At 45.2% G+C, this 16,100-nt stretch overlaps 1 protein-coding gene across 1 annotated transcript; it reads left to right on the forward strand.

The window, feature by feature from the left end:
* Positions 1-2,641: 2,641 nt before the first annotated feature.
* LOC135826360 (uncharacterized) lies at positions 2,642-16,082 on the forward strand. Its single transcript, XM_065338972.1, has 13 exons — positions 2,642-3,027; positions 4,397-4,516; positions 4,863-4,959; positions 5,991-6,153; positions 7,121-7,205; positions 7,678-8,397; positions 9,209-9,460; positions 11,995-12,137; positions 12,407-12,469; positions 13,253-13,339; positions 13,514-13,630; positions 13,950-14,057; positions 15,125-16,082. Exons 2-13 carry the CDS (start codon positions 4,486-4,488, stop codon positions 15,152-15,154), a joined length of 1,896 nt encoding a protein of 631 aa, XP_065195044.1. The 5' UTR covers positions 2,642-3,027; positions 4,397-4,485; the 3' UTR covers positions 15,155-16,082.
* Positions 16,083-16,100: the final 18 nt, after the last annotated feature.

Here is a 16,100-nt window from a genome sequence, read left to right on the forward strand (position 1 = left end):
AGTTGGTACTCTGCTCCTTCAGACAGCAGCTGTTTCGATCATCAGGATCTCGTCAGTGAAGGTTGATAATGTAGAATGGCTAACAGATAGAAAACTTCACCCTTTTGTAGCAAAAAGGGGGAAACATAATGGCGCATCTTAGGCGCCAAAAAGAGGAAACATAATGGCGCATCTTAGGCGCCAAAAAGGGGAAACATAATGGCGCATCTTAGGCGCCAAAAAGGGGAAACATAATGGCGCATCTTAGGCGCGAAGATTAAGGCTACGCAAAGGCGATACTGATATACTACACTGAGGATATTAGTAATATAAAGACGAAAGTGATAAAAAAAAGAGTAAAATTAGCCGGATTCGCGGCCGTCTCACCCGACGTGTTGAGCAACACATCAAGCGGGCCAATACTTCGCCCATTATATCCCAGTGTCGAATTCAGACCTCACGAGTGAGTCAGGGTAGGGGGAATACATGTACAATGTAGGTCTCTCAAACAAGGGGCGTGTAACATCCCTATAACCCCATAAACCGCATCCTTGTAACCCTCACTCGAACGTGATAAGCATAAGCATAATTATTATTGGATACAATGCAACAAAGCATTCAAGATGCTGAGTAATAGAATTAGATATCTCACACATAAGAAGCTATTTTTCACATCGCCCCTTGTCCTCACACCCTCCTTCATCTTCATCCTTCCCAGGTGATAACAAGTGACCATTTCAATCACAAAAGCGAGGCGATAACTACTTTGGCAGGTGGAACCTTCCATCGGCAAATGTTAAGGCACGCCCCTGCGCGGCCGTCCCTTGAAGCTCACCGTACCGACATGCACTTGCCACTCAGCAAACTGGACGAAAGGTAATACTTATGCCGAGCCGTCACCCACTTGGCACGAGAAGAAGAATTTGAATTGCCACAATTTTGATATGAATGGCACCGATGCTACATTGTATATGTATTATGTACATGCTTTCGAATCCATCGGTCCGACGTGCATTGTGTTTCTGTGATACTGATCACAAAGACAAACTAAAATCACACTATTCACTGGACAAAGTGTCGAGGGTCCTTGCTGCAAATATGTATAGTGCCTTGTGTCCAAACAAGGGCAGAGCGCATTATGCAGGTCTGGCCAGTGTCTTACTCTTAGCATGAAACTCAGATTTCGGGATCGACTGTTGGTCTCTGTCGTTTGGACTTTGCTCGCTACATGATTTCTAGTATACAGTCATGTACACTACACGTAAAGAACGGGCCAGTGAAATTAGACCTCATTATAGGATAGCGCGGAGTACACGCGCAGAACTCTGCGCACGCGGACATGGCGATAGGTTATGATTGAGTTCGACATTCGCTGGAAACGTTATTCACTTCCAAACTATTGTAAAAATCGCCAAGCACTAGTGACAAAATTAAACTACTGGTAGGGATTGAATTGATTCCGTTCTATACGCTTTGAGTGATCTATCGATCACATACATGTACATTTACGTGAGTTTGTAAGATGATTTTGCACATTATGGGTCCTCGCAATAGGCCATGCTAGAATTGAGGGTGGGTGGGTAGACTAGAGGCATAGTGGTGGTAGAACGAGCGTACTCGTAGCAAATTTTTAAAACCATGCGTGCGCACTAAATCACCCAGTTCAAATGTGGATGTACATGAACAGTTTCCAGTGCTAGAGCCTAGAGGGGAGCTCACTTTCTGCTAGCACACCAACGCCGCACCCAAACTTGAAGAACAAATGGAATCCTTGAAACGCCGGCTAATTACGCTTGTCATGCATGTTCGGCATGGGAAAAGAACACAGCGCTTCTGCGCACGTTGAAAGCACAAGGTCCGAACTCAGCCAGCCTGGGATTTGCAGTTGCTTCCGTGGTCAGTGCTGAATACAGTGGTTGTTGAGTTTGATGGCTCAACAAGGTCAACACATGCTTGGTAGCTGATCAAAGTCAACACATGAGTTACATGTACAGTCATGTATTATGTCCATGTAGCCCTGTAAGTACACATGCACAACACGGTTTCCTGGGAGATAACATTGTTAATATACACGTAGCTTGCTGTCTACATCATTGGGTATACACGTACATACTCTTCCTAGATACATAGCACGCTGAATATTTGTCTGCATGGTTTCGTTAGTACTTAGAGACACAAACTGTCGGTCTGGGCAAATAATCTTGCACCAAGGCTAAGGTTGCACCAAGGCTAAGGTTGCATCATTCGCTGCCACTGATGGCATCGTCGACATGCATCTCGCACGAGAGCCGCAGAGCGCTCCCAGGTCCGCAACCTGAGCAGTGGTCTCAAACCGCACGTCAGTCACTTTCGCACGAGGAGAGAAGAGGCTTCACAGACGTCAGTCACGATCATGTCGCCACAATGAAATGCGCTTCCATGCATGACTATGCCGAATGCACACTGGCAAGGATACAAAAACGGCTTTTTCACATCCTCTTGTGGTGCTCATAGCGGGTACATGTACTGAGCTACATGTTTGTATTCCCGTGTCAGGAGGCAGAGCGCGTAGGCGAAATTGCCATCTCACTCCCCGGCCTCGTACATATACGTTTACATGTGGTTGGCTTTACGACACAGGCGTGAAGTGCCTGTAGGCCATAGGAGCATACATGTAGGGTCGTGTAGATAGCTGTGTGCCCGTAGTCGAGTCCGCTCTAGCGTGAACATTGACAGTTGGGATTGGCCATAAAAATGAGCACGACCACAAGGATTCTTTGCTGATGGCCCGTTTCACTGCGGCAATAAGGTTGCTGATCTCGCTCGCTACCTTACCGTCGACTGGGCATGGCCATGAAGATGTGAGGTAGCATACAGAGATTGCGCAGAGCAGTGGAAGTGAGATCGCCAGGCGTATCCGGTCGCAGCCGGTCTCGCATGCGGAAATGGCAGAATTTGCTTCCAGAAAGCTAGCAAGGTACTCTTTTGAGACGGTTTCCGCTATTACCCTTCTCCTGTTGTTGCACGTCTTGCGAGTACCGGTATGTTCGGAGATACTGGAACAGCATGGTAAGCCCAGGTGGTCAGCATAGGCTTTACTATGGTACGGTTAGCGTAGCATCAAGAGAGTACATGGTTTTCATGTACTCTTGGTAGCATGTAGAAACGGAACTATGAGCCCTTCCTGAGCATGCACATGCATGCAAGTGTTGACTTTGTAAGATCCCACATTAACACCTATGGCAAGGTATTATATATTGTTGACAAATAACACTCTTTGCATGGTGGACAATTTGAAGCTGCGTCACCAAGAGTACAAATCCAGCAGATAGAGTGGGTGGGACCTGTGAAGCTAAGCCGACCTGTAGGTCTTGGCATCATGGCTCGCCAGATTCACCTTGTAGTGCACGTTATAATTACATAACACTAGACCGGTCATTACCGTACTCAAGAAATTTATCTACATTTTATGGAGCACAGCGCCAGAGAAGACAGTACAGTTTTAAACAGGATGGAACAGAGAAGGAGAGTCGCAATGTCAACATCTCTGTTATTCTGTACAACTCCCTTATTAACCATCATTATTATTATGATTAGTCACCACCACTATACAAAGGTCGTTGACGCTGCAAATTCAAAACTCTGCACTCACATCACCATCACCACAGCGAGGACAATTCCGGTGTATAATTGATATTGACAATGACCCTCCAGACAGCTGTTTGCAGCGTCAACGACCTTTGTATAGTGGCGGTGACTGATCATAATATGAATTGGCTGCAGTGGAGCCTCCGTGTTCTAAAAACTCCCTTAACCTACTGAATTTTACATATTCTTTTCCTCTTATGTCTCTACGATGGAATAGCACTACGTAGCCAGATTAAAAGATGATCACACTGTTAAAACCACATACATTACATGCTTCGTGAGTTGGCGATGGTGGAGGGTCGGGTTCCCCTCCCGTGATTAGTGCTGCACCGAGCTTGTTTTGTGTGAAAGTATAATTATTATAATTATTCTTATTATTCCTATATTTAACTGGTTTGAGGGAAAGAGAAGTATTACAAAATAATTGAGAGGCTTTGAAACGTTTTTATCAAAATTTAAATATTTTCCGGGTTGGAAGGTGTGAACATACATAACCTGTAACTAAAGACCTCTGTGACTAGCGATCAACCTGATACTACATACCGCTTCGCCAGGCACGGACGGCCTCGCATTCATAATACAGGTGTGCGGTGCAAACCTCTAACTAAGGATCCCCTGTCACTAAAGACCGCTTTCTCTGGCCCCAAGGTATGATCGTTATTCACAGGTTTTACTGTGCACGCAATAAATATGATTCACAAGAGAATGCATTCAGCGACCCTGTTTCAATCGTCCTCACCTTTCCACCACTTGCATTAGGTGCTGTTTCCATGGTGTTTGTTCTGCGCAGAGGAATGTCTGATAGATCGCACGGTGGACTTTGCCCACTGGTAGCGAAGTGGATATCTCCAGTCTCAGGCAAGAGCTGCAACGGGATGGATGCTAACGGATGCCAATGACATACGATCAGGTACCAATATCTCTCACAAAACAACATCTGCCAGTATCCAAACACCAATATCTCCTTAGTTTTCTAATAACGCTATTGGAACGTCATCGAACTTGATATCTACGCTACTAATACTGCGAGGGACGAAGTACAATAGGTAATAGATTACCGGTAGCTGCGACTCTTATCAACCCCTCAAACTCCCTCAACTATCAGTGACGTTATGATTCAATTACTTGCATTGTTGAGCTGTGATATGTTCCATTGTTTTTCCAGGGATAGGTCATTATAATATTGTACTTAATACTTCAAAGTCATCACACAAAAATGTTCATGTCCGTGATTCTTACAACGTTTTCCCGTTTAGGTACCCAGCTCTTGATTCGGACCAACACAAGTGATGAGTTTCCACTGCCTGCGCAGGGTCCTGTCGGTGATCCAGAGACGTGTAGACTAGAAATACGGTAAGACAAGATCGGAGCGTCGTCCCTACATTCCCCCCGTCTTGTTTTATGCTGTTCTGCACATGTTTCCCGGTGGAGCTCTGTTCATAGTGAGGAAAACACCTATTCACATCGGAGCAGGTTTTGTCATGAGTAGGTCACAATATCCGTTATCTCTTCCTATCAGCCTTCATATCTTTCGTTTTACATGTACACTGTGCTTTTAAAAATGCATACGTGTTGACTTTCACCGTTGCCTGTGGTTCTCTTTGCCTGAACCTCTGTGTGTATCTCATTCAGAGATACACACAGTGATACACACAGCTACACACAGAGGTTCAGGCAAAGAGAACAACAGGCAACGGTGACAGTCTATACGTATGCATTTTTAAAAGCACATGACACATACATGTAAAACGAAAGATACGAAGGCTGAGAGATAACGGATATTGTGACCTCCCCCATGACAATATCTGCTCCGATGTGAATAGGTTTTCAAGCTCTAGATGCCGACCCAAGCAACCCATTTACAAATTAAACATATCAGCCGAGATACAATGGTAGTACGTTTACGTGACTCAAATCTTTCTTGCACTATCACAGTTATGTGAAAAAGGAATGTTGCCTGATGATTGCGAAAGCATTACACTTTTAAGTAGCGACAAACAAGCCCTGATCGCCCTTGCTATTCTGTATTTTGAAAATAGTATAATGCGACCTTTTGCATGCTCACGTTGGCAATGTTTTCGGGTTTAGGCGACTCAATCCCACCGTAGTCATCCCAATAATAGAAAACTAAGCTTTTGGCATTAGCTGCTAGCATAGAACCAAATTCAAGTACAATTATTATAGGTGAAACGCAGAAGAATCAGAAGTCGCGTGCAGAAAAATTATTATGATGATGTGATAATATTCCTGTAGATGAAATAATGACTTGTGTTTATTTTTCTTTAGTCGATATCATGTAATTAGGCAAATTTGCCTGTTTGTTCTTTGACTCTAAATAAACAAACAACAACTTGTAGCGCTGTGTTTTCATCTTTGCTCAACAGTGCTAATTGTCGTGGACAGTGCAATGGCAGTCTGCGGGTGTTCCTTGTCCCCTTGACCAATCACACATTACCCATACTGCTGGGAGAGCACAGTAACTGGTCATCGGCACACCAACGCACCGTCAGTCTTATGCTACCCATCACCGCCAGCTATGCATTTCACGTGAGTGTCACCGTACTTCTACTAAGGTACAATAATAGTATGTAGTAGTATTCTTTTATTTATAGTGGAGAAACCAAAACAGGCAGATGCCTAATAACAATGGACCCACTGTGTAGGGTGGTGGAGGAGGGGGGGGGGGAGACATGGCTAATATCTTAATGTTTTTTAACTTCAAAGAAACATAATAGAGAGGGCAATACAGTAGTAGACCGCTAATTCATGTAGGTCACAGTCAACGACTATAACCTAAAATTATTGTAAACAGGGTCAGAGTCAAACCGCACTGGAACATTTATTTTGTAGATTGAGTATTATTTTAAAAGGATATCGCTCCTGCTAGCAGTTGAGCACTTTCCCCTGAGCTGCATATAAAAGGATGGTTACACAGATTAACCAGCACTGCATTACTTGCTTCATGTACAAGGACAGGTATGGGTGCATAATTATGCAACAGGCATTTGAAGTCCCAACTTGTCAATCGTTCCATGCCAGGCTCACAGGTACAGTACACACTTCTGAGTGAAGATGTCAATTTGGAATCGGTTGCGATTTTTAAAAGATTTCCATTGATTTGAGGGAACAACGCAAAGGGGGAAGGTCTGAAGAAAAAATTGACCGCCGCCACCAGTACTTGAACCAGGGGCCCTCGGTTATGGCCAGGCCAGCGACGCTCCGCCACTTAGCTATGGTGTAGTCGTCATCCAAGCCGCGACCATTCAACATTTTTGTCTCTTAGATTTCGTGCCACCTTGTCAGTCAAGTCCTTCTGGGAATCCTTCGGCAAAGAACTTTCAGGGAATCTGCACAGAACCTGTAGAACCTGCAAAGTCCTGTACATTCTCACTTACGCTATATCTCGGGTTAATGTTGGGTGAATGAATATCATAGCAAGCTTCACTGGCATTCCTGCGGGAATGGCGACCAAGCAGACATTGGGATAAAGATGTCTCTTTGTCGCTATCTGTAGATCGTGGTGCATTGGGAAGCCACATCGAACGTTACCGGAACTCTTGAGGTCGAGCTGATACGATCGTCCATCGGCTGCTGTCCAGGTACATGGATTTATGAACCTTGAGAGCGCAGTGTGGAGTGGTGGGGTGACTTTCTTCAATGTAATTGCCAAGTACATTGTAACTCTAGTTTGTCGCTAGGGTTTGCTATTCTTTTGACTGTATGGTGTTTTTTCGCATTGAGTGACATCACTAGTATAATTGGCAAGCCGGCACCTCACAAATCAACCGGTTGCAATAGCGTGTGCCGTACAAATAATTAATGACTGTTGCCCTTAGCTTTCGGTCTTTCTTGGCATACGCTTACTCCTTGAAAGTAGTTAGTGTGCAATGAGGTGGCTTATTAAGTTTCACCAGGACGTCGTACAAACAAAATGGGGTTTGTGGGACTCGTAACAAGCATGCAATACAACATACACGGGAGCAGAAATCAGGAATCCCTTGGCTTCACGCAGTTTCTGGTGCTGGTGAACTAGCATGATTGGTATTTTGGTCATGTCTTTGTGTCGCACAGGCTGGCTGCTTTGTAACGACTATCAATGGCTCATGTTGAGACACACATCTGGAATAACATGGCAACACGCAGAGGAGACGTGTCGTTCATATGGCGGTCATCTAGCTACCTACGGGCGAAACCCAAACGACCGGGAGTGTCTAGACCGCGTTGCCTTGACGACCGTTGAGAAATTCTACATAGGCGCCCAGGCCAGGTTCGAGGGCAGGTCATTTAAGTGGGTTGGGGATAACAATGCAGTTGCGGACTCACTGGTACACCTGTCACCGACTGGTCCACACTGCACGGCATGGACGATATCCAATAGTTCTGCAGTTGTCACACCATGCCAAAGCCCAGCTTCTCAGCACTATCTGTGCAGACGGCATCGCAGTCGAACGGTCTACACGCTGAGCACACATTGCGCAGAGCGCCGGTTCCTGTACATCCCAATAGCGTTCGGCTGGACAGATGCCGTCTCGCAGTGCACTGCACTGAATATGTCCCTGCTGGACATAAGCCACGACGAATCAGTACAATGCACAACCAGCATGCTAACCATTCGTCCAGCCCTGCTGCAAATCGGATTCTTCGTCCGTCGCAGTCCTCCTGGATCCTCCAAGGATTACTCCGGTGATGTCGAATGCCGGGCAGTAAACTTCACAACGAACGGTAACGTGTTCAGTGCAATACAGGATGCAGAGCTATGTAATCGTTGGTTACCGGCTGTATGTGAAACACGTAAGTTCAGCATAATCATAATTGGACTCGGATGGAGAGCCAAGGAGAACTTTATAGGAAGAAAAAGGACCAAGAATCTAGAAGGTGCGCTACAATGTTCACTAACATCACCAGCAAAGTAATCGCATGAGCTGATAGTCACGTAACTTGTGGTGTTAGTGCACAATAGCGTAACTTGTAGTTCCTTGGTCCTTTTGTTCCTGTAAAGTAATCATAATTGCTACTGAATAACCTGACAATATCGCAATATATCGTGATAGGTAGTTCTGTAGGTTGGGCGGTTTTAATCCGATAGCTCGGTGTATCGTCGGTCAAAACTGCCTGGTTTGGAGATGGTCTCATCGCTGCTGTACTTACTTGTAGCTGCAACAACACGCAATAGCTTTCCCAAGCTTCATGCATGAGGATTTGGGATTGACGTTATCCAGCTATTTTTTTTTACAAAGACCACTTAAAATGCCAAACATGAAATGCAGCTAGGGGGAAGCACGCACAACCTGAATTGTGGCAGTAGTGATGAGGTTGAGGGAGGTCCGGAGACCAACGGTCTCGACGTCATGGCCACCTAGACGCACGACATGCCTACCCTGGTGTTAATAGTACTCTTAGTTACGACTAAACCAGACGTGTCGTGTTCTGTGACTCGGTTAAAAAACATTTTAATTTCGCATGAGACTCTGCTGGAGGCAGAGTGCTTCGCATCCGTAGGAATGCCACCGCCCTCTATGGATCGTGACTCGTTTAACCCAATGCTATAAAGAATTAATATGCTATGCTAGCACACATCTTGCCTACTCTTCCCCGACTGCAGGCTTGGAGCGGATCACAGACAGCTCTTCTGCGACTAGAGTTGCATCTGCTAGCATCAGCTCCACCTCATCTCATCCGCCAACCATGCCCGGCTCTCAACCGTCTGCATACTCAACCCCACCAGTTACTTCAAGAGCACAAATAAACACAGTGTTACCCACTATTAGTTCAGCAAACCAGGAAAGTTCTGGACCGGCTCAAATCAGCACCGGCATAACTTCAAGACCGGCCACCACTTCTATCCAGTCTCCAAGTAAGTCTCTCTATCGAACTGTTTCTTTGAATTCCCACAGTAGCCCATCACGAAGGCGCGAAAGGTGACATTTTGGTCAGGGGTAAATAGCACATTAAATTTTATGTTCTAAGCATTGTTACCCTGCTAAAGTTACTAGTACGATGGCGAGAGGGTGAAACATTGGCAAAGATTAGAAGGATGGAGATCAAGTCAGTGTAAAGATGTCAATGAGAAACTTGCTATCATTCGAGAACAGCTCCTAGGAGCCCTTAATCCTTGCAAAGCCCCTGGGTTTGACGACATCCCAACAAGACTCCTCAAGACCACGGCGCGTGAGCTGTCGCCGTCACTCTCCCGACTTTTCAATGAGTCATTTCGGAGAGGTGAACAACCACAGGACTGGCGTGATGCCACTGTGAGCCCACTATACAAGAAAGCCGAAAGGTCATTGGTAACAAACTACAGGCCTATATCACTTCTCAGCGTTATCAGTAAAGTGCAGGAGAGGATCGTCCACAAGCGACTCTACAAGCACGTCGCACCCTTCCTCCCAGTGGATCAATCCGGTTTTCGTGCCAATGATAGCACCGAACTCCAGCTCGCCAGACTCGTGCACGAGGTTTCCGAGAGCCGAGATAAAGGTCTTTCCGTCACAGCTTGCTTTTTTGATCTCTCGAAGGCTTTCGACAGAGTCTGGCACGCCGGTCTCCTCAAGAAACTGCAACACCTCGGCCTGAAAGATACCGCCCTGCAATGGATGGTCAGCTACCTCACCCATCGCCGTCAACGTGTTCGTGTCGGCGACGCCTTCAGTGAGTGGCAAGCCATACCAGCAGGGGTGCCCCAAGGATCCGTTCTAGGCCCCCTGCTGTTCTTGATCTACACCATTGACCTGCCCTCTGCCTGCACCAACTCGAACACAAAGTGCAGCCAATTTGCAGATGACACGGCGCTCATCGCAACACACCAGAGCCGTTTGACATCGGAGTTGTCCCTGCAGCAACCTGGCTGCGCAGATGGCACCTCCTCGTCAATGCCTCAAAGACCGTTACCTTGTCGTTCACACCAAACCACCAACTCAACATCACTCTTAATGGCACACCCCTAAAGCAAGTCAAAGAACACCGTCACCTTGGAATCATACTACAAAACAACCTCCAATGGAACTCACATGTCACGCACATAATAAACAAATCCAAAAAACTCCTTCACCAACTTCGTAAAACACGAGGCCAACTTAACACCCCCAGTCTGCTCGTAATCTACACCGCCTACATTCGCCCGGTTATAGAGTACGGCAGTCTCGTGTTATCCAACACACCCGCACACAGAAGGACCAATTAGAACGCGTTCAGCGACGAGCAGCCCGTATCTGCCTGCGGATCCCCCTTTTTGCACCAGTCCATCACAGCTCACTTCTTCATCATCTCCAACTCTCGACATTAGTCTCCCGGCAACTCTTACGACAGGTTACTCTTGCCCACAACATCAAGTACATCCGCGCTCCCCTTCACCTGCAACAGCCTCACCTTGCACGACCAATCACAGAGCAGCCATATGCACTACGACACATGAGAACATACACATTGAGAACATCACACACATACCGACACACCAACTCACCCATCAACCTATCCCTTCACAATTTCAACCAACTACCCCCCGACCTGCGTGAAACAAATAGCAAGCATGCGTTTAAATCAATGGCGTCTAGCCTCATTCTATCATCCATATGCTCCTGTAGTAGCTCACACTGTACCCCATCGTGACCCCATCCCCCTGCAATGTGTTGGTTTCCTTACTTGCTAGACTGATTTTATATGATTCTGGACTGATTTGAATCATATTATCTTCCTTATTGGCCATGGGCCATCGTGGAAATAAAGAATAATAATTCGAGCCAATTGTCCTAGCAGCACCTACGCGCATAACTACGCATGAATTAGAACTTGATTTCAAACTTGTGTTACTTACCCATCCATAAACCAGTTCTGATAGTCGACGACGTGCCGCTCATTAACAGGAATATTTCCCGTAGCTATAGATTTGGCGTTACAAACACATAATTTCGAGTCAGGTTCCCACTGTTTTTACCCCTCAATTCACGCAGTGTCAATCTTAATCACACAATGCTACAAGAGGTACACAAAAAAGGTGAGGGTTTGTTTGCTGCGACTCAAAGTTTCGTGGTTTAAGTTATCAACCAATCATCAATGAACACTCAATCACCAATGTTAATGACACATTTCTTGCCCATTTGGACAGAACGGAATAGATACGGATCCTCTGTATCTTTCAGGCATCTACAAAGTAGTAGAGATCTACACGTACCGTAAAACCGGAAAGTCTAACGAGTCACAAAGTCTAACGTTTTAACGACCAATTATTTTTCGTTGTTTGACAAAAACGTTATCGCTAGATGTCTGTGTAAAGATGCGCATACAGATGGGTGGCCAGGTAGCCATCGTTGAACTTTCTGCCCGTAATCATGCCAAAGTTACAAAAACGTTACATACATATCACTTGTGATCTTACGTTTGGTCGTTGTACAGCCACAAACCTAGTATCCCGTGAGACTCGACAAGGCTCAACGACAGCACTTGCGTTGGTCATAGCAAGCGTTCTCGTGTTCATGGTGGTCTTCGCCTGGGTTGTCGCCACTATTCTTCGTGCGCACATGCCAGTAAAGGACAAGGTAAGGGACGAGAAAGGTTTCGTCTTTTATTTTCCACTTTGTTTTACCTCAGCTCTCGCACCAAGTATTGGCCCTGAGTGGTTCATCAAAATTGACAATGCAGTAATATTTCGATGAACCTTGATGACTGGTCGCTTCTAGCAGAATACCGACTTTGTTCGAACTGCAGTTTGTCTGCAGAGAGCTGCAATTGTGTTTGGCCTTCTGGTGGTTCTTCAGTACAGCTCCATACTCCTCTCCGCATTTTTCTCGATTCTTCTCTGTTGCAGAAACGGTCAGGAGAAGTTCCAGTGAGGTCAAAGAGAATAATATGCGGTGCAGCCATGTTGTCAGTAAGTCAAATTACAGTTCTGTCCTCAGTACTACAAGCAAAAGAGCTTTACATTTTGTGAGATCACGAAACTGTGAGGAACCTTGAAGTTGAAAATTCCATTGTTAAGTTCAGTCTCAAGACTCTTGAAAGTTACTTTCTGTATCTATCTCTCTCTATCTTCCCATACTAGTATCTTTATTCTCTCCCTCTCTCTTCCTCTCCTCTCACGTACTCCCTCCCTCTCGCTCTCTCTCTCTCTCTCTCTCTCTCTCTCTCTCTCTCTCTCTCTCTCTCTCTTTTGTCGATATACCGGGGTACTTTGCAAAAGCTCGATTGAGTTTGGCGATGAGTGCAGATTCGCAACAGGGTTTGAGTACTTGCTTCCCTAGGAAATCAGCCGCATGTTTCCTGCAGGCCATGCAGGTATAGCTGTGATCGAGTGCGAAAGCGAACGATAATTCAAGAGGATCGAAGTGCTAGCATAAATCCCAATGTTGACTAAATAGCGACTTACCAAGTCAGCATCGTACGAGAATGTGGAAGCTTTCTTCAGAGAAAAGGAATGCTTAACTTATGCAACCTTCATTTCACGTCAGACCTTTAGGGTCCTAGCGGAATTCACGATTGCATTTCGGAGGCTCGGCCTTCGAATGTGACATTTTGATTTTCAAAGACAAGGCTGAGACCCAATCCCTTAACGGAAATGGGTACTCTAGTCCTCATCACTCACTGTCCATCAAGATGGTAAGACGTGCAATGTATACTAGTTTTTTTCTGTTTCTTGGGATACATTGCTACACAGGAAACCTCAGAGGACAGCATGCATTACCACAGTGTTAGCGTGGTAACACAATCGACAAAGTCCTCAAAGTCAATCACTCCATGCATCGTAAGTACATAATCTGCATCTATTTTCCCTGAACTGATACTTACTTCAGTACAATACGCAACATCATGTCTGCATATAAATACTGCCTGTGACCGTGCATTTCTCTCTGGGTCCAGGCTCGTTCGTACTGTACTAATTTTTGTTGGTTATTTTGATAATCTCATGGGCCTTCAGGTTCCTTCAGACTACCTCGTACCGGATGACACGGTCTCCCCAGCATCCAGTACAAGATCTGTGAACGCGACTCGCTCCGGGACATGCTCAAGTCCGGTGTTTACGCAGTCTATGATGGCAAGATTCCTTTTGGCAGTCCCGTATTGTGTAACTTGTAATCCTCCTTGCTATGATAATCTCACTGTAATTTGACTGTTGCAAAACATAACCCAACCCACTCAGATACCGGTACACACCAGGACAGCATTCCTACAATGTTCACTCACACAAGAACTCATTTTTACATGGCGCACCATACTCATACGCATGTACATACACTTGCTCGAATACGGTCATGAACGTGGATCTGTGTACCCAATCCCTTCTCTGCTTTGAGCCTATGAGAAATTGGTAGTCCTGTACCTTCTCTTCTTGTTTCCTTCTACGTTCATTGCAGACACAAACTACTGAGGCCAATGCTGGGCCCATTGTCCCGCAACCAGACGAGATCAACGTCTATGCAGCACTTCAAACAAGTGCTGGGACAGCTCCTTCGTGTGTTGCAGTAAGATACGTAGGCATCGAGCCGGTTTTCAAACCGGCTACCGGTATATTTTGAAAAGGCGGCGAGGTGACAAAAGTCACCTTTGAAGATACTTCAACAACAATGGCAAAAACAGAATCAGCTGAAGCGTCATTTCACGATCGTTTTACGTTTTATCTCCAGAATTTGTTAGTGACATCTCAAATTCTCAATAAAACCTTCGTGAAATGACGCTTCAGCTGATTATGTTTATTGTCATCCTTTAAAAAAATTAAAATACATGTAAGAATTTTTGTTCACTGGATTTCATTGGTTTCGCCAGTCAATCTGAGCCCCGATCATGAGACTTAGCAAGGTTGACACAGCAAGCGGTCCGGAGATTGAGAAGATACGAGATGGGTTCGAAAAATGTTTTGTTTTGATCATACGCCACAATTTCTCACAATTCTCCTTGAATTTATCTATCAAAAGTAATAATATATTGGTCCTTTCTCTTGTGTATAAATTAAACCTTGGCTCTCCATCTGAGTCCAAAAGTAATATCCTTCGGAAAAGGGATTCAAAACATAGATTTTAACCACTGGGACTCGAAACAGTAACCATCGTACTAGGCCACCAATGCTCTACCACTACAATGTAAGCCACGATTATAGTGATTGATGTAAAATCAAGTGGTGTCAGAGGAGAACAGGGTGTTACTTCTTCGTGAAGAACTAACTTGTCCAGTGTTGTTTGGTGAGTTCTGCTTGTACAAGTTGCCAAATATGCCTCCATCGTTAGGAAATGCTGATTTTGTGTGACATGAGCTGTAGCCAGCTATGCAGTGCGTATGTGCACGGCGCCCTGAGTCGTTTGACACCCCACTCGCATACATTGCATGCAGTATCGGTCATAGTAATATATCGCTTATAGTGATAAAATGCTCAAAATCAAACACCAACGCTATAGGCGATACTGACTGTACTATCATCTGCTACTTTAAATATAGTTATAGTTTAAGCAGAGACCTGGCAATGTACACCGTGAAGCGGATGATCTGAATACTCTTTGTTGCATGTACTATTATTATCCTTCTGTACCCTCTACAGACTACAGACTACAGCGGACATGGAGACTGACACATAGCACCAGCAATCTACTGCATAGAGAAGGAGCGCCGTTGACCAGCATATGAACCTGTGCAAGGCGATACAGTAAGCAAGGATGAAGATATCAGCAGTGTCGACGCTGAGCGCTATTATGGCTCTTTCCTTCACGCGAATCGCCATGGCAAACGGATAACGCACAGAGGCTTGACATTGATCCCTGTCGGAAATAACTACTTCGAACTAAAACACTTCTTCGCCGAAGTATGAGTTCAGTGAAGGCTTTACGGTCATACATGAGCTTTGTTCGTGGACATTGTTCTCACCAGTCAAGCTGAAAATGGACCGTTGTCCGTTGGCAACTTTTGAAATGTTCTTCACACCATGTACCGTACCAGTGCAGTGCAGCTACTGCAAAGACCTGCATAATCAAGTGAAGTCAGCAGTGCAAAGACAGTCCGCATGATTTCACATAATAATAATAATTATTATCGCTGGTCATTGATGTGGTGCATGATTGTGGTGTCTGCACGTTTGTGCTCAATTACAGGCTCGGATCCAGGGTTGCAAAACATGGCGTAGGTTAGGAGAGTTTCCCTTTGCGCACTTGGCCCAATGTGCAGATTCTGTCATAGAGTCTCTCCCCCCCAGCAGACTTTCCTATTGTCTAGACTGCTTGTACATGGTATTTGGTCAACATCCTATTCTTGACTCTCGCGACCTTGACTTCCCCTCTTCCGTGTTTCGGACACATCTGTGCTTTTGGTTAAAGGTACCGGTATTTGAATTCTGAGCGCAGCCTCCACTGCAGCCAATTCATGTTTTAACCTTCGTCCAAAATACTGTCTGAACTGCAATAATTATGGCATAATTTCTTTTTCTTTTTAGAAAGATTTGGCAATAGAATAAATATGGTGTTGCCAACTTTGGTGCTGAGGACATTTCAACAACAAGAACATAAAAGTACATGCACATACAA

This window comes from Sycon ciliatum, chromosome 10 (genome assembly GCF_964019385.1).
Source record: "Sycon ciliatum chromosome 10, ocSycCili1.1, whole genome shotgun sequence".
In the NCBI taxonomy this organism is placed as follows: Eukaryota; Metazoa; Porifera; class Calcarea; order Leucosolenida; family Sycettidae; genus Sycon; species Sycon ciliatum.

What these genes read in the sequence shown, in the direction of transcription:
- LOC135826360 (XM_065338972.1), top strand. Translation starts at nt 4,486, where the DNA reads ATGCTAACGGATGCCAATGACATACGATCAG. An exon ending in ACATGCCAGTAAAGGACAAG is followed by an intron (nt 12,138 to 12,406) that starts GTAAGGGACGAG and finishes TCTCTGTTGCAG; the next exon opens with AAACGGTCAGGAGAAGTTCC. An exon ending in CAGCTCCTTCGTGTGTTGCA is followed by an intron (nt 14,058 to 15,124) that starts GTAAGATACGTA and finishes TACCCTCTACAG; the next exon opens with ACTACAGACTACAGCGGACA.